This window comes from Salmo trutta, chromosome 39 (assembly GCF_901001165.1).
Source record: "Salmo trutta chromosome 39, fSalTru1.1, whole genome shotgun sequence".
Taxonomy (NCBI): Eukaryota; Metazoa; Chordata; class Actinopteri; order Salmoniformes; family Salmonidae; genus Salmo; species Salmo trutta.
In genome coordinates this window covers 2,514,027-2,532,788 of record NC_042995.1, presented here as the reverse complement: position 1 = coordinate 2,532,788, position 18,762 = coordinate 2,514,027, and the positions used below count along the sequence as shown (strand labels likewise).

Below are 18,762 nucleotides of genomic sequence, written 5' to 3'. Positions count from 1 at the left end.
GGAAGCACTTTGTTACATTATATGAATTACTAGGTAGTTACAGTACTAATGACATACATATAGTAATTGCAATGAACCTACTGAATATTAATACAAATCCAGTATCTGGATTAGAAGCTACATTTTTATATTTATGTAACCAGAATAAAAGTACCAGGTTGCTTCAAACTCAACACTTGAGTTGTTTTAAATACATATTGATATTACGATGCATGCTTGGTGACATGAGCACAAATGTTTGTATTCAGAAATAAGAAACAAAATGTCCCACATTTCTAAACATTTTATACTACAAAACTATGTTTATTGAAAAAAACATTACACAAGAACAAAAACAGGGAAAACGTAGTGATTGTGAAGTCAAAATGAACATATTGTAAAAATATGAAATAAGCATTCATTGAGCCGTAAAAAGCCTACTATAACTAGGTGCTCTATTCAATCAGACCTGCTTTAGCAGACATTTGCATAGCGGTTGTTTTGGCGGCGTCGGTGGTGGAACGGCTTCAGAGCTGTCAAATCCACAAGCTGCTCCCAGCATGATACCTAAAGCGGACCTTGCCATTGGCTGCATGGAGTTAAAGAGAAATCCCATGCAGCCTTGTTTACAAGCTAGAACACTGGAATGTGAGATGTAATCTACACTTCGATGAGCGGGTGTCAGTTAACACTTTGAATCTAGGCCTTAGTATCATGACATAAATATGTTACCAACATGATTGAAGATGACAAGATTCTCATTATGACTGAAGAAAACAGAATGAGGCTAATCTTTAGACTATTTTAGGGTATGCTGTTGTAACGTATGGAGGAAGCATGTTGTGTAACCGGTAAGTTCTAAAAGCTGTAGGTGCTTTTGGTCTTTCAGTGACCACCAGACAACACTGAATCAGCTCTCAGTACATAATCATCAGCTTCAGTCATCTGCTACAGCGCTCAGCCTTTCAACTACTGGGATTTGTATTGATAGTAAAAAAAGCTAATTTGTATTAATACAGTATGGTTGAACCACTTCAGAAGTAGACCTACATTCAAGGCCAGTGATTATAATACAATAATATACTGTAAATATGGCCTCCAACTCCATGTCAATCACATAGATATGCTTTTCACTTTTGACCCATGAATGTATGGTTAATATGTAGTCGCTAGATATTAGATGGACATATTTATCTTAAGACACTTCAATCTATTGCTGATCAATCAAATCTTTGCGACATTTGATTTGTTGCTTGTGGGTACATTTTATAAAAAGCTATTCTTGCAACAACTGAACTCTAATAATTCATAACATATTTCTAGCAGTTCAGAATGTAACATTTATTGCTTATCCATTGACTTACTTTGGTAGTTAAGGCAATGATTTAAAGTGACGAAGGAAAAGATAGTAGGCCGACTACCATTATGCAACATACGCCACAAATAAAGCTTTTGTATGACAAAAAAATTTGAAACCACAAACAAAGCCTAAATATAGGCAAACTACACGTTTTCATTAAACCCATAAGGCTATGATATAAACATTAAAATGTTACACTCTGCAAGTGTTTTTAGGCCTGCACCCAATCCATGAATGATGTGCTTGAGCAAGCGAAGGAGTACAACACACTTGCATAGTGTGATGACCACAGTTGGGGTCAATTCCATTTCAAATCATCCTGAATTGACTGAGTTTAAATGGAATTGGGTCCAACACTGGTCCTGACGTGTTCCTCTTTGTAGTACTGCACCATAAACAGGTAGTCATGTTCCTGTGATCTGCTGCAGCTCATTGAGGGGAGGAGAGTCTCTGCTAAGGCAGTCTGACTCAGTCTCTCCACTATCAGTCTGAGGCTGGGCCGCTGGCTGGGATCTTCTCCTCAACACCAGCTTGTACAGCCCGGCCACGAGGAAGATCACTGCGATCACAGCGAAGTAGCTGGCGTATATGAGAAACTGAGACAGAGAGAGAAAATATTTATCAAGCTACATCAGTGTTAATAGTAATACGACCTTTTAAAACAAACCATATTTTACATCCAAACATCATGGATAGTATTGTCTTTGTGATAAGTTACCTGTGGGAAAATGTCCAGGCCCAGCCCAACAGAGTCCACTACCACAACAGTAAGCAGAGTCTGAAGCAGCAGGGCAATGAAAGTGTTCACTCCAAACACCAAGGCATATCGCTGCATACTCAGGTTGGCAGCAATCTGATACCTGCTGGAGCACAAAAGATTGTCTTTAGAAATACAATTTAAAACATAAAAGTGGAGTTTGAATACACAGTAGAAAGATGAAATTGAATACACAGTTAAGATATATCATAGGTAGACAGCTAGCTACGGTAGAAGCCTACAGCAATGACACAATTGAGTCCAAACATTAATAACAAACTTTAAATGCCTGGACATCATATGGTTTTCAGGGGATGTCTGTCTGTCCTAATCACGTAGCGATGGTTATATCATGTACTGTAGGTCAGGATGTCTGTCTGTCCTAATCAAGTAGCGATGGTTATATCATGTACTGTAGGTCAGGATGTCTGTCTGTCTGTCCTAATCACGTAGCGATGGTTATATCATGTACTGTAGGTCAGGATGTCTGTCTGTCTGTCCTAATCACGTAGCGATGGTTATATCATGTACTGTAGGTCAGGATGTCTGTCTGTCCTAATCACGTAGCGATGGTTATATCATGTACTGTAGGTCAGGATGTCTGTCTGTCCTAATCACGTAGCGATGGTTATATCATGTACTGTAGGTCAGGATGTCTGTCTGTCCTAATCACGTAGCGATGGTTATATCATGTACTGTAGGTCAGGATGTCTGTCTGTCCTAATCACGTAGCGATGGTTATATCATGTACTGTAGGTCAGGATGTCTGTCTGTCCTAATCACGTAGCGATGGTTATATCATGTACTGTAGGTCAATGTCTGTCTGTCCTAATCACGTAGCGATGGTTATATCATGTACTGTAGGTCAGGATGTCTGTCTGTCCTAATCACGTAGCGAAGGTTATATCATGTACTGTAGGTCAGGATGTCTGTCTGTCCTAATCACGTAGCGATGGTTATATCATGTACTGTAGGTCAGGATGTCTGTCTGTCCTAATCACGTAGCGATGGTTATATCATGTACTGTAGGTCAGGATGTCTGTCTGTCCTAATCACGTAGCGATGGTTATATCATGTACTGTAGGTCAGGATGTCTGTCTGTCCTAATCACGTAGCGATGGTTATATCATGTACTGTAGGTCAGGATGTCTGTCTGTCCTAATCACGTAGCGATGGTTATATCATGTACTGTAGGTCAGGATGTCTGTCTGTCCTAATCACGTAGCGATGGTTATATCATGTACTGTAGGTCAGGATGTCTGTCTGTCCTAATCACGTAGCGATGGTTATATCATGTACTGTAGGTCAGGATGTCTGTCTGTCCTAATCACGTAGCGATGGTTATATCATGTACTGTAGGTCAGGATGTCTGTCTGTCCTAATCACGTAGCGATGGTTATATCATGTACTGTAGGTCAGGATGTCTGTCTGTCCTAATCACGTAGCGATGGTTATATCATGTACTGTAGGTCAGGATGTCTGTCTGTCCTAATCACGTAGCGATGGTTATATCATGTACTGTAGGTCAGGATGTCTGTCTGTCCTAATCACGTAGCGATGGTTATATCATGTACTGTAGGTCAGGATGTCTGTCTGTCCTAATCACGTAGCGATGGTTATATCATGTACTGTAGGTCAGGATGTCTGTCTGTCCTAATCACGTAGCGATGGTTATATCATGTACTGTAGGTCAGGATGTCTGTCTGTCCTAATCACGTAGCGATGGTTATATCATGTACTGTAGGTCAGGATGTCTGTCTGTCCTAATCACGTAGCGATGGTTATATCATGTACTGTAGGTCAGGATGTCTGTCTGTCCTAATCACGTAGCGATGGTTATATCATGTACTGTAGGTCAGGATGTCTGTCTGTCCTAATCACGTAGCGATGGTTATATCATGTACTGTAGGTCAGGATGTCTGTCCTAATCACGTAGCGATGGTTATATCATGTACTGTAGGTCAGGATGTCTGTCCTAATCACGTAGCCATGGTTATATCATGTACTGTAGGTCAGGATGTCTGTCCTAATCACGTAGCGATGGTTATATCATGTACTGTAGGTCAGGATGTCTGTCTGTCCTAATCACGTAGCCATGGTTATATAATGTACTGTAGGTCAGGATGTCTGTCTGTCCTAATCACGTAGCGATGGTTATATCATGTACTGTAGGTCAGGATGTCTGTCTGTCCTAATCACGTAGCGATGGTTATATCATGTACTGTAGGTCAGGATGTCTGTCTGTCCTAATCACGTAGCGATGGTTATATCATGTACTGTAGGTCAGGATGTCTGTCTGTCCTAATCACGTAGCGATGGTTATATCATGTACTGTAGGTCAGGATGTCTGTCCTAATCACGTAGCGATTGTTATATCATGTACTGTAGGTCAGGATGTCTGTCTGTCCTAATCACGTAGCGATGGTTATATCATGTACTGTAGGTCAGGATGTCTGTCCTAATCACGTAGCGATGGTTATATCATGTACTGTAGGTCAGGATGTCTGTCCTAATCACGTAGCGATGGTTATATCATGTACTGTAGGTCAGGATGTCTGTCTGTCCTAATCACGTAGCGATGGTTATATCATGTACTGTAGGTCAGGATGTCTGTCTGTCCTAATCACGTAGCGATGGTTATATCATGTACTGTAGGTCAGGATGTCTGTCTGTCCTAATCACGTAGCGATGGTTATATCATGTACTGTAGGTCAGCATGTCTGTCTGTCCTAATCACGTAGCGATGGTTATATCATGTACTGTAGGTCAGGATGTCTGTCTGTCCTAATCACGTAGCGATGGTTATATCATGTACTGTAGGTCAGGATGTCTGTCCTAATCACGTAGCGATGGTTATATCATGTACTGTAGGTCAGGATGTCTGTCCTAATCACGTAGCCATGGTTATATCATGTACTGTAGGTCAGGATGTCTGTCTGTCCTAATCACGTAGCCATGGTTATATAATGTACTGTAGGTCAGGATGTCTGTCTGTCCTAATCACGTAGCGATGGTTATATCATGTACTGTAGGTCAGGATGTCTGTCTGTCCTAATCACGTAGCGATGGTTATATCATGTACTGTAGGTCAGGATGTCTGTCTGTCCTAATCACGTAGCGATGGTTATATCATGTACTGTAGGTCAGGATGTCTGTCCTAATCACGTAGCGATGGTTATATCATGTACTGTAGGTCAGGATGTCTGTCCTAATCACGTAGCGATTGTTATATCATGTACTGTAGGTCAGGATGTCTGTCTGTCCTAATCACGTAGCGATGGTTATATCATGTACTGTAGGTCAGGATGTCTGTCCTAATCACGTAGCGATGGTTATATCATGTACTGTAGGTCAGGATGTCTGTCCTAATCACGTAGCGATGGTTATATCATGTACTGTAGGTCAGGATGTCTGTCTGTCCTAATCACGTAGCGATGGTTATATCATGTACTGTAGGTCAGGATGTCTGTCTGTCCTAATCACGTAGCGATGGTTATATCATGTACTGTAGGTCAGGATGTCTGTCTGTCCTAATCACGTAGCGATGGTTATATCATGTACTGTAGGTCAGGATGTCTGTCTGTCCTAATCACGTAGCGATGGTTATATCATGTACTGTAGGTCAGGATGTCTGTCCTAATCACGTAGCGATGGTTATATCATGTACTGTAGGTCAGGATGTCTGTCCTAATCACGTAGCCATGGTTATATCATGTACTGTAGGTCAGGATGTCTGTCTGTCCTAATCACGTAGCCATGGTTATATAATGTACTGTAGGTCAGGATGTCTGTCTGTCCTAATCACGTAGCGATGGTTATATCATGTACTGTAGGTCAGGATGTCTGTCTGTCCTAATCACGTAGCGATGGTTATATCATGTACTGTAGGTCAGGATGTCTGTCTGTCCTAATCACGTAGCGATGGTTATATCATGTACTGTAGGTCAGGATGTCCGTCTGTCCTAATCACGTAGCGATGGTTATATCATGTACTGTAGGTCAGGATGTCTGTCCTAATCACGTAGCGATGGTTATATCATGTACTGTAGGTCAGGATGTCTGTCCTAATCACGTAGCCATGGTTATATCATGTACTGTAGGTCAGGATGTCTGTCTGTCCTAATCACGTAGCCATGGTTATATAATGTACTGTAGGTCAGGATGTCTGTCTGTCCTAATCACGTAGCGATGGTTATATCATGTACTGTAGGTCAGGATGTCTGTCTGTCCTAATCACGTAGCGATGGTTATATCATGTACTGTAGGTCAGGATGTCTGTCTGTCCTAATCACGTAGTGATGGTTATATCATGTACTGTAGGTCAGGATGTCTGTCTGTCCTAATCACGTAGCGATGGTTATATCATGTACTGTAGGTCAGGATGTCTGTCCTAATCACGTAGCGATGGTTATATATCATGTACTGTAGGTCAGGATGTCTGTCCTAATCACGTAGCGATGGTTATATCATGTACTGTAGGTCAGGATGTCTGTCTGTCCTAATCACGTAGCCATGGTTATATCATGTACTGTAGGTCAGGATGTCTGTCTGTCTGTCCTAATCGCGTAGCGATGGTTATATCATGTACTGTAGGTCAGGATGTCTGTCTGTCCTAATCACGTAGCCATGGTTATAACATGTACTGTAGGTCACTCACGTAGCGATGGTTATCAGCAGCATGTAGGTGGCTCTGAAGACCACATAGGAGGTGTAGCACACCCAGATATTCCTGATGGTGTCCATGAGGTACACAGCCACAGCCATGACCACTGAGAAGATGCAGAGAGCCAGCTCTCCCCAGACTGCCCAGGAGACCTTGATTGAGCCAACCCCGAAGGCTGCTAACGCACCTAAGCACAGACACCAGGGGCGTGATCAGCCAGCAGACAAACAGAACATGCATTGAAATTAAAATGTGCATTCTTATTTGATTAGATTCTGCTTCCAGGCTGACTTGGAAGTATGGTAAAGCAAGACTATACTTTAATCAGTTCAAGTAGCATCTTCTCAGGTTGTAATTCATCTGAAACGGTACTTCATCAAGTTCACCTAACAAGGTGGAGACTGTCTCCACGTATCCATTGTAGATCTCAAACTCCTGGGAGGGCAGGACTTTCTCCCACAGGGCCTGAACATAGTTGACCAACTGGAAGTAGCCACAAGTAGAGAGGGCCCACCACACCGACCAAGCCAGGAGGGCAGGGCATGAGTAGCACTGCAGGAAGTCTTCCCATAGGATCCCTAACACGTCCACTAAGCCACTGCTAGCGCCACCACCGTCACTGGCCGTCACGACCTGAGTGAAGAAAATTGCAGAGTTAAGTAAGAACTTGCGTAAGAATCAACGGACTCAAATGCTCTGAAAAAAAATGCTTCCTGAAAGTGAGTGATGAAGCAAGGTTTTAGTTCAATGTCTTTTGTAAATGCTCTAGTATTGCAACATTCAATGGTGTCAATCAGGATTGTGTCAATCTAGTGTCTTTCAAATTGGGACAGCAGAGTTGCATGACATCAATTAATAAACAACAATTAATGATTCTCTCTCAGAGCTGCAACATGGTTCAACAACAACACACACTACTACTCAGTCCTTCAAAGAGGCCATGGTGACCTGTCTTACCAATAACAATAAAAAGATCACAACATTTTTTTTTTTTTTTTAAAAGAGGCTCACCATGGTGACCTCATCAATCTTCAGAGGTACTTTGCTCTCATGGTCCTCTGCTTCATCCATGGGAACCCTGCTGCTCTGATGCACCGGCTTCTCCCTCTCTGTCCCCTGGCTCTTATGGAAGAACAAGCTCTTACCGGGCATGGGCAAAAACCAGGGCGCCACGAAGGCCAAGATGACCGACACCAATGTGATAATACTGAGGTAGAGCAGTGGGACCTGAGCCACAGACACTAGCAGCTGCCCAGCCAGCGAGCCAGCGGCGGAGCCCAGTAATGTAATACTACGACAGTAACCAGTGACTCTCTGGTACTGGGCCGGCTCCACCACACTGTAGATGTAAGAGTAGTAGGCTATGTCTGTGGCAGTGGCGAGGCCAAAGAACAACTCCAGAAGCTGCATGGCCAGCACGCCCTGGGCCTTCACTAGCATAAAGTAGGTCACTACCAAGCTCACTGCCTGCAGGATCAGCACAGGCTTGTAACACAGGTAGTCCGTGGCCAGGAAAACTGGGAAGAGTAGCACAAGGTAGGAATATGTCCATATTGGGTAGATTTCATTTACAAGCTGTGGACAGAGGATATGTAGACAAAGTCAGCCATGTTATTGTAATTCACTCCTATGGACAAACGCTTCCAATGGACAAAAATGTAATGTAACGCTAATATTCAATGTTGCTGCCTGTTTAGCTATTACAAAGCAATAAGTAAGTAACCTCCATATTAGTTAACTAGGCTACCTTTCTTCATTGGTGGCACAAGGGAAAAGCAATTATTTTCGGATTTGAGACTTTTTCCAAAGGATTTGAGACCACATGAGCTAGTGGTCCTATTAAGCAAATATTTCAAGGATTGCAGTCAAACTGGATTAGCACGAGGATACAGAAACAATGTTAACAAGATCATGTTACAGAAGAGCCAACGGTTCTCTAAGCTGTAACTTTATATTGGTGATATAAATGTAAAATATAACATTAGCATGCGATTGCATTAACGTTACAGATATTCACATGTAAACAATACGTTATTTTGTAGATTTAGCTAGCTAAATGTAGTCGCTTTTTGCACAATGAACAAGAAGCTAATGCTCATCCTTCCACTTACCTCTGTTTCAGTAAGGTTTTTATCAGGTCCCATCAAAAACGCAGTTAAGAAAGGCTCAGAAGGTCGGAGATTAGAGAAGAATCCATAAACACAAAGTAAGATCGTGGGATATAGTTGAGACATGTCAACCAAAAAAAAACACACCATAACGTGACCTCCACGCACCACAGTCGCTAGTAGATTTGATCTGACAGCAAAATGGAAAACTAAGTTAAAATATTGTGCGTCGCAGTAAAATGACGACAGAACCTTCGGCCAATTAAATGAGAGCAAAGAGGGGGTTCGTCTTCGGCAACAAAATAAGTGTCTTTTATTTTAAATGAGGCACACACGCTGGTATACTTACTAAAGTTATATTTTCTAAATCAGATTCTGCCCATTAAAATGGATGTATATATTGGTGTGTATCAAAAAAGGTTAAATAAAATACGAATTATTATTTTAACAGTCAGTCGAGCTACAGACTCATTACATAACCTTATCTAGTCATAGACCATGCATACATTTTAATCTAGATGTCAATTTGCTGAGAAAAGTATAGAATTTCAGATGCCATATGTGCTTTATAGTGCATGATTTCAAGGGCATTCACCCAGTGGTAGGTAGTTTTATAACGGCATAATGTATACAATCCATCATATCAATATATTGGGGATTTTTATTGATATAAAATGTACATTACTTTAAAATGTTCAGTGTGTTAACACTGAGCTGTTACACAAGGAGTCTGTAGGATCAACAGGTAAGAGAAAGGGCCACAACACCTGTCCAGCTGATTGTTGGGAAATGAAAGTACTCTGGAGTCAGTTACTCAGACATTTTACAGTCAATATTTCAGCATTAATGAGTGAGTTATACATACTGTTAAGAGAAGAGTACTATAGTTAACAATGAATATACTGTGCAGAAAAAAGTCTTGGTTAGTTTCTGATGTCTTTATATATTTGAGAAGACAGTCAAACTCCTGATGATATACCGTGTCTTTGAATAATCTGGTGATACAGGTAACCTTGCGTGTCATCACACAAAGAGGTAACGCTCACATATTCATACAACACAATCATCATGACGTCATCTCTACAGGACAAGACAGTGGAACTAGGAGCAGGGTTGAAAAAAAACGAAGAGAACAGCTGGGCAAAGAAAACTCCAAAAGAGGACACCAACGCCACTTACAGGAACCAACGATGGTCCTGGGCCCATAGACACGTCACCATTAAGACAAACTGGCATTGGTCTGAACCAGTAGAGGTCCAAACATTAGTCCAGCACAGTGCATCAAACTGAAAAAGCTATAATGCAAAGTGGACAAAACATTTGTCAGATTTCTTTCAACAACATTTAATTGGTAAGCATTTGAGGACATTAGTGGCACCATTACTATGGTAAAAAAAGAAGAAGATTTGTGTGGTTATAAAAACAAATGGAGAAAACTTGAAAGCCTATCTGTCAGTGAATTCATGTAAAATAAATATAGTTATCTTTGAATGGTTGTTAATGGCAGAGCTGGGCACTTGCCAAGTACAGAGTGAGAATCTTCCAGACAAAAACACTGAGATCAGTCACCACATAAAGCCATTACATCATTGGGATTATAGCATTACCAACATCTGTACACACCCATCAACTCCTCAGCGATTCAACCTATTCCCACGCAAAGAGGGTCAGAGTACCCAGAATATTCCAAGAGTCATTCCCAGAGACAACATTCCGTACACCACTAACGCTGCCAGCCAGAAGACAGATTCCTCCTACACTCAGATGTTTGCAAGAGTAGCCTACACCACTGTAGGATGGAGCTACATGGTGAAGTGCCTTGTGTAGTCGTATTCTATCGTGGGGATGACGGCCTGGACAAACTTCAAGAAAATCAACAGATACCTGAAACATGAAGTTAAGGAATAATGTGTAGGCAAGAATGGAAGAGAAACAGTATTAGCAAGATCACTTGTATTTACAACTCACCTTAGCTTGGGTTACATTGAACTATACCATGGCATTGTTGAATACTCGTTTCACTATAAAGCACAGTATATCTTCAACTATAGCCATTGAATTCTACAGTATTTGAGCTGCGTTTGAAAGCAAAAGTCGAATTCAAAACATTGAATTAGATTTTTCATAACAGCAAGCTACGACTGACGCTTTCTTTGTTTGGTTACCAAGGCTGTAGTTATCTAGTAAACTTGCTAGCTACCTCAGTGGATGTTGAAAACATTTCAAGCAGCACATTCGTTAAATTATAGCCATGATATGAAAGTAATAAATCAACTCATTCCCTGGAAATGAATGCAACTCTGTGGAAAGTAAGTCGTTCATTATTTTCCATAGAACACATAGGCCCATTATCCCTTACATAATGACACATAGACCTAAATCACCAAGCTGCATTAAAAACACGACTTCAGCTGAACCGACAAATCACTTAAAGGATGCATATGAACTCCAAGTTCTCCTCCCCCCTCCGCCACCGTCTCGATTATCCGTTTCATCACTTCAGCATGTCTGGAAAACAGGAAGTGGCAACATTAGTTTACAGGACCATAAGCGCTGCCTCGATGTAGTACAGTCGGATCAGGGCCCATAGTCAAAGTTTTTCAGAATAGGAGTTCTGATGTGGGATCAGTTTTAGATTATAATGAATAGAAAGCGGGACCTGATCCCAGATCAGCACTCCTCCGATTTTGAGTTACTGAAAGCATGTTCATGATCGCTTGCTTTTACCTGCAGGGATGCACAGAGCACATGGCCGGGGGTGGTAGGTGGGGGTGATTTTCGATGGTGACCGTTTTCTTCACATGATCCTGGCTGATGTCCTCGTACATCTGATCCACTGTCAGGGGCTGTCTGTCCTGTAGGAGTGAGAGGAAATGGTAAACAGAACGTAGAACGTAGAACCCAGGAACTCGGTTTCCCAGGTAAGTCAAAGACATCATTCTTCCTCAGCTGTAAGAACACATCTTGGGATTTACATCCTCAGTAATATTCACAATGCAATCCAAAAGGACACACAGCAGTATCTAAATGCCAACATGTTTTGTTACTGTGCACATAGGATGCACTATTTGGTCTACCCTAGAAACCCAGATACACTAAACTGTCTCCGTACTGCTGAGAGCTAGTGTACAAATCAAATACATTTTATTTGTCACATGCGCAGAATACAACCTGACAGTGAATGCTTACTTACAAGCCCTTAACCAACAATGCAGTTGTCGGGTTCACAAGGGCTGTACCAAAATGTTTGATGTATTAGAATAATTGATTATGCTTATGTTGTATTAATAGAAGAGGAGGGGCTATAAGACCCCTAGACTACAGATTAACAATATATTCATTATAGAGGTTTAGAATTGTTTTCTAGTTCGCTCTCTCTTATAGAGGCCCCTCTGAGAAATGTGTGACAGAACTCTGCAGGGGAGTGTAGGATATAAGACTAGTCAGACATTCCACAATAAATCAACTTTGGGGAGTGGACGTTTACTGCTAAGTTTTTAGATAACACTAAAAGCCTTGTTTCTATAGTTTTGTAGGCAAGGTTTTGGTCTCAGGAGTAAAAGGTAATGACATCAACAGGGCTAGACTTAAGGTTTAAAACAACTTGGGACCTTTTCTTTGATGCAGAACTTACTGGGAAACATGCGTGCTATGTTCCTGAATGTCAACTTCTGTCTGCAATTGCATTAATAAAGGTTTTTGGATGATTTAATTAAAGATATTGTCATAATGCCAATTTCACCAATGATTGACAAGGACGAAAGGAACGAACCCTAACACAGTTGCGAAAAATATGTGTTAAAGTATTTACTAAATAAACTGAAGTAAACATTTTTTTTCAAATAATAATTAAGGAGCAACAATAAAATAACAGTAGCAAGGCTATATACAGGGGGTACCGATACAGAGTCAATGTGAGGAGACTATATACAGGTGGTACCGATACAGAGTCAATGTGAGGAGACTATATACAGGTGGTACCGATACAGAGTCAATGTGAGGAGACTATATACAGGGGGGTACCGGTACAGAGTCAATATGAGGAGACTATATACAGGTGGTACCGGTACAGAGTCAATGTGAGGAGACTATATACAGGTGGTACCGGTACAGAGTCAATGTGGAGACTATATACAGGGGGTACCGATACAGAGTCAATGTGAGGAGACTATATACAGGGGGTACCGATACAGAGTCAATGTGGAGACTATATACAGGGGGTACCGATACAGGGGGTACCGATACAGAGTCAATGTGAGGAGACTATATACAGGTGGTACCAATACAGAGTCAATGTGAGGAGACTATATACAGGGGGGGTACCGGTACAGAGTCAATGTGAGGAGACTATATACAGGTGGTACCGGTACAGAGTCAATGTGAGGAGACTATATACAGGTGGTACCGATACAGAGTCAATGTGGAGACTATATACAGGGGGTACCGGTACAGAGTCAATGTGAGGAGACTATATACAGGGGGGTACCGGTACAGAGTCAATGTGGAGACTATATACAGGGGGTACCGGTACAGAGTCAATGTGAGGAGACTATATACAGGTGGTACCGATACAGAGTCAATGTGAGGAGACTATATACAGGTGGTACCGATACAGAGTCAATGTGAGGAGACTATATACAGGTGGTACCGATACCGAGTCAATGTGAGGAGACTATATACAGGTGGTACCGATACAGAGTCAATGTGAGGAGACTATATACAGGTGGTACCGATACAGAGTCAATGTGAGGAGACTATATACAGGTGGTACCGATACAGAGTCAATGTGAGGAGACTATATACAGGTGGTACCGGTACAGAGTCAATGTGGAGACTATATACAGGTGGTACCGATACAGAGTCAATGTGAGGAGACTATATACAGGTGGTACCGATACAGAGTCAATGTGAGGAGACTATATACAGGGGGTACCGGTACAGAGTCAATGTGAGGAGACTATATACAGGTGGTACCGGTACAGAGTCAATGTGAGGAGACTATATACAGGTGGTACCGATACAGAGTCAATGTGAGGAGACTATATACAGGGGGTACCGGTACAGAGTCAATGTGGAGACTATATACAGGGGGTACCAATACAGAGTCAATGTGAGGAGACTATATACAGGTGGTACCGATACAGAGTCAATGTGAGGAGACTATATACAGGGGAGTACCGGTACAGAGTCAATGTGAGGAGACTATATACAGGGGGTACCGGTACAGAGTCAATGTGAGGAGACTATATACAGGTGGTACCGGTACAGAGTCAATGTGAGGAGGCTATATACAGGGGGTACCGATACAGAGTCAATGTGAGGAGACTATATACAGGTGGTACCGATACAGAGTCAATGTACAGTAAGTGTGTTACCTCATCGTATCCAAATAGCCAGAGTCGAGGAGTCTGATAGTATTTGTCATATGTGATGTAGAGGTCATAGGTTCGAGTCTGCAGGATGTCATCGCTCCCAGCCTCTCCCGTTTTGGATTTAGACAAGTCCACCATTTTACTGGTGTCCAGGGTGGCCTGGAGACATATGGGAGAGAAAAAACTAAAGTGAAAAATGGGGAATAGAGACACTTCCTGGAAACGGAAGCAATGTACAATAAAAGTTAGAACAATACTGTTAACTTCTGACCTCATCTGTTTCCAGTAGTCCACTCTCCTCATACTCTGAAAGAACAGAACAAGACAAACAACCATTACATTACTTATTTAACTATGAAAGTCAGTTAGGAACAAATTCTTATTTACAATGACGGCCTACCAAAAGGCCTGCTGCGGTGGTTAAAAATAAAAATAGGACAAAACACACATCACAACTAGTGAAGTATAACCACAGAACAATGAGACAGATATGTCACCGGACGTATAAATGTGAAGCAACTGCTTGGAGTTTCCTTTCACTACCAAATATGGTAGTGAGAGGAAGCCCAGCGGCCGGGAGTGGGAGAAGACGGAACAAGATGGATTTTGGCCAACATTCTGCTAATTTCTCATCGATTAAACATTTGATCTCAATTCAATTTTCTGTTCCCAAAACTAAAATATGCTACAAACATAATCAAGTAAGTTTTGTATACTTTACCCTTTGCCAAAGTTTTAAAAAATGGTGTTGTTTAGGAGTGCAAAGGCGAGTTGAGTTACTGCACAAACGCACTTCAGAGTTGGTGTTCCCTAATGGAAATAGGATCTTGCTAGCTCGTGCCTGGCTCTGCCCACTATGACTAATTTGTTCCCGTTTGAAGCAAAGGGCTATGGTCTATCTTGGTTTAGTTACACAAATCTTTGGTATATTCCTTGAGGAGTAGAGAGTAGACACCTTCCATATCTGCTGCCTCGTCTTCATCATCATCATCATCATCTCCGTTCCCACTAGCACCAGAGTTCACATTCATGTCCTTTCAAAACAAAGGAATACAACTATTTTAAGACGTCTTCAATGGTAATAATCTAAGGTTGTTAGTTTGAAACATTCATTATCAATGCAGAGTACTAGGATTCAATAACAAAACGTAAATGGTCCATCAAATTTACCTTGTTGTCCAATGAGATTTCTCGTACAGCTTCTGTAACTCCCCCTATACCTAAAATATCAATTTGAAATATAACATTCCTGGACAAACAAACCCAAAAGCTAACTTTATTTATAATGTATTACTGAAACTGCACTCTGCAGCACAGCAATAAATGAAGGTATATTGCACTACAACATAAAAGACCCTAGAAAATGAACCATTGTCACAGGAAATGTCTAAAGTGTCCAACCTGAGTTGTGGTAGGTGTCGACCCATCCTCCATCTCCGTCATCCTCCTCTATGATAGCTTCCAGTTCATCACAATACTCCATCTGTTTACAGCGCTTGTAGCAGGGAACTGTAGGCACACACACAAAATATACATTACTACAGCAACAATAAGGACAAGTAACAGTATTGTAGAGAAAGCACCACTTTAATAAATGGATCACTAGTCACTTTAATAATGCCACTTTAATAATGTTTACATATCTTGCATTATTCATCTCATATGTATATACTGTATTTTACACCGTTTATTGCATCTTGCCTATGCCGCTCAGTCAATGCTCATCCATATATTTATATGTATATATTCTTATTCCATTACTTAGATTTGTGTGTATTAGGTAGTTGTTGTGGAATTGTTAGATTACTTGTTAGATATTGCTGCACTGTTAGAACTAGAAGCACAAGCATTTCGCTACACTCGCAATAACATCTGCATGTGACCAATAACATTTCATTTGATTTGAGTTCACACAGTTCTTACCATTGCGAGTCAATAGGAACTGCTTATCCTTGGGTAAATACGGCTTCACCTTCTCCTCTTCCCCAGACACCCTGGAGGGAATAAACATGATGTGACATCTGGGACTACTGTGCTGTCAAAACATCCTACTGTAGTTGATGCTATATTCGGAGACAGCATAGCATCCATCCAGAGTAATTACATGCTCATATCAGACTAATTAGATTTGAGAAATTAAGTGCAATTTAGCTGACTACAATATCATGGAGGTGGGATAAAGTCCATTTCAATTCCTGTTAGTTGAACTGGACATCAGAACATGGGCATTTCTTCATAAGAGTGTAATTCAATTTCAGAATTGACTTGGATGGAGCCAACCCATGTCCTGGGGTAGCGTGTACAATATTGAGTATCAATCTTACTCCAACGGACACTCACCATTTCCATGTGGGGCAGTGATGAACAAGGTGATCTCCAGCAGCGACAAACTAATGGAGAGAAAATAGAGATTTAATAAGAAGTTGAAATAGTTTGGACAGATGACAATTACTGTGGGTCAGGGAAAGGGGCTTCTTTTGGAATTATGACAAACTTCTCCAAAATCTCTTTCAGTTGCACTTATTTGCCCAAATGACGAAAGCCTGCATACGTGTGACTTGTTGGGCTTTTTAAAGTGACTGTTACAAATGATACGAAAGACAACTTCCTCACCTCTTCTGGAGTGATAACTCCAGTCTCCTTGAATTTGGATTCCTATCAGACAAAATAATGAAGTCATATAACAATTATTGTTGAGTTGGCAGTTTGGTATATTTAACGTGTGACTGCCTGCAAACAGTTTCATTACAGAGGAGGTTAGACATTCCATTCTTAATTGCTTGAAGGTCTTAAACATTGACTGTCACATTTCTCAAAATGTGCTTAACTGGAATCATGCGAAACTAACGTTCGCTACATTGACATAATGACAAGACAGTCATCAACGCCATGAAACCTCTAAATATTTCATATACTGAGATTATACACTGCAATAGGACTGTAAACAACGAATTGTAGCTACATAATACATGTTGTTGAGAGCACTTGAGAGAAGACTTCCCGATAACGCATGCTAGCATGTTAGCATCTTACGCACCACTGCTGAGTGATAGCAATCTACAGTAGCTAGCGATACAGCTAATTTAGCTTACCTTCAGCACTGGAGTAAAAAACTCGGCTACACCAAGGGCCGTGCCTTTTACGGAATTAATGGCGTTCTGCATGTTAGCTATCAGATCGATCCACGACAGATGTGTGCGTCTTCAAACGCCGTAGGACCGTCGGTTTTCAGTTGTTTTTTCGCCAGCAACAGATCACATGACTTGTCATTTGAGGATCCTCTTCCGCTGTTAAAGTCTCGAGAGATTTGTCTGGACGGCTCAAGGGTTGCCTGATCATGACTGGCCCAGGCCCCAAGGGAAAGTTAAATACATTTGAGTTCTTCAATCTGGAATAAGACCTTTATTCAGCGTACATACAGGTAACTGCCAAAATGAAGGAAACACCAACATGGTGACCACAAGCCGCCAGAACAGCTTCAATGCGCCATGGCATAGATTCTACAAGTATCTGTTACTCTGTTGGAGGGATGTGACACAATTCCTCCACGAGAAATTCCATAATTTGGCATTTTTTTGATGGTTTTAAACGCTGATCCAGAATCTCTCATAAGTGTTCAATTGGGTTGAGATCTGATGACTGAGAAACATACACACCCTTTAAACCCACTATGCTCTTTTGAGCCCCCTATTTCAGTCACTTAGATCTCTTCTTCAAGCCATGGTAGAAAAATGGGCAACTGGGAGCTGGGAGTTGGGAGTTTGTATACAGGGGAGTCGGGCAAAACTAAACATGGCGGTGTTCGCATTTGCAATCTCACTGGAATAAAGACCTCCATTCCTGAAATATATTGTGATAATACCTCACATCCACAACGGCTCATAGTAATGGCTGGAATGGTATCAAACACATGGAAATGTGTTTGATGTGCTCGATACCATTCCATATATTCCGTTCCGGGCTTGTAGCCATTACTATGAGCCCGTTCTTCCCAATTAAGGTGCCACCGGCCGCCTGTGCTCACATCTCAAAATAGGACTACTTAATGTTAGATCCCTCACTTCCAAGGCAGTCATAGTCAATTAACTAATCACTGATCATAAACTTGATGTGATGTATATATATATATATATTTTTTGTCATTTAGCAGCCACTCTTATCCAGAGCGACTTACAGTAGTGAATGCATACATTTCATACATTTTTTTTTCTTCGTACTTGGCCCCCCGTGGGAATCGAACCCACAACCCTGCTGTTGCAAACACCATGCTCTACCAACTGAGCTACGGGGAAGGCTATGATTGGCCTGACTGAAACATGGCTCAAGCCTGATGAATATACTGGGTTAAATGAGGCCTCTCCTCCTGGTTACACGAGTGACCAAATCTCCACAAAATTGGAAGTCTTCCAACGAGCTTGGAAAGACAGTACCGTGAAATATCAAAAAGCCCATAATGCTGCTCGATCAACCTACCTTTACAACCTGAGGAGAATAAAAAACTATTCAAAATAGATTTCTGACAC

The 18,762-nt window shown here is 41.4% G+C and overlaps 2 protein-coding genes across 4 annotated transcripts; both read right to left on the bottom strand.

Moving 5' to 3' along the window:
• Nucleotides 1-276: 276 nt before the first annotated feature.
• On the bottom strand, nt 277-9,056 carry LOC115179816 (thiamine transporter 1). 3 transcript variants are annotated; one of them, XM_029741625.1, is made up of 6 exons: nt 8,871-9,056; nt 7,771-8,334; nt 7,146-7,392; nt 6,754-6,946; nt 2,058-2,202; nt 277-1,935 (listed from the first exon to the last, which is right to left on the bottom strand). In XM_029741625.1, the coding sequence occupies exons 1-6, from the start codon at nt 9,015-9,017 to the stop codon at nt 1,744-1,746; spliced, it is 1,488 nt and encodes a 495-aa protein (XP_029597485.1). In that variant the 5' UTR covers nt 9,018-9,056; the 3' UTR covers nt 277-1,743. The 3 variants fall into 3 exon arrangements, with proteins under 3 accessions (XP_029597485.1, XP_029597487.1, XP_029597488.1); XM_029741627.1 differs by having other exon boundaries at nt 2,058-2,199; XM_029741628.1 differs by having other exon boundaries at nt 6,754-6,934.
• A 98-nt stretch (nt 9,057-9,154) lies between these two features.
• On the bottom strand, nt 9,155-17,515 carry LOC115179817 (ubiquitin-like-conjugating enzyme ATG3). The gene is made up of 12 exons (XM_029741629.1): nt 17,332-17,515; nt 16,853-16,894; nt 16,580-16,629; nt 16,163-16,233; nt 15,641-15,748; nt 15,410-15,459; nt 15,195-15,273; nt 14,511-14,545; nt 14,243-14,398; nt 11,595-11,722; nt 11,307-11,375; nt 9,155-10,751 (listed from the first exon to the last, which is right to left on the bottom strand). Exons 1-12 carry the CDS (start codon nt 17,401-17,403, stop codon nt 10,670-10,672), a joined length of 942 nt encoding a protein of 313 aa, XP_029597489.1. The 5' UTR covers nt 17,404-17,515; the 3' UTR covers nt 9,155-10,669.
• Nucleotides 17,516-18,762: the final 1,247 nt, after the last annotated feature.

Bases quoted from the DNA above. Each gene is read 5' to 3' on its own strand.
- LOC115179816 (XM_029741625.1), bottom strand. From the start codon at position 9,017: ATGGTGTGTTTTTTTTTGGTTGACATGTCTCAACTATATCCCACGATC. The intron at 2,203-6,753 runs GTGAGTGACCTA...TTTGTGCTCCAG, and splicing joins CTGCTGATAACCATCGCTAC to CAGGTATCAGATTGCTGCCA. The intron at 1,936-2,057 runs GTAACTTATCAC...TCTCTGTCTCAG, and splicing joins GCCTGGACATTTTCCCACAG to TTTCTCATATACGCCAGCTA.
- LOC115179817 (XM_029741629.1), bottom strand. From the start codon at position 17,403: ATGCAGAACGCCATTAATTCCGTAAAAGGCACGGCCCTTGGTGTAGCC. The intron at 16,234-16,579 runs GTGAGTGTCCGT...TATTCCCTCCAG, and splicing joins CACTGCCCCACATGGAAATG to GGTGTCTGGGGAAGAGGAGA. The intron at 10,752-11,306 runs GCATCCTTTAAG...TTCATGTTTCAG, and splicing joins GGAGAACTTGGAGTTCATAT to GTATCTGTTGATTTTCTTGA.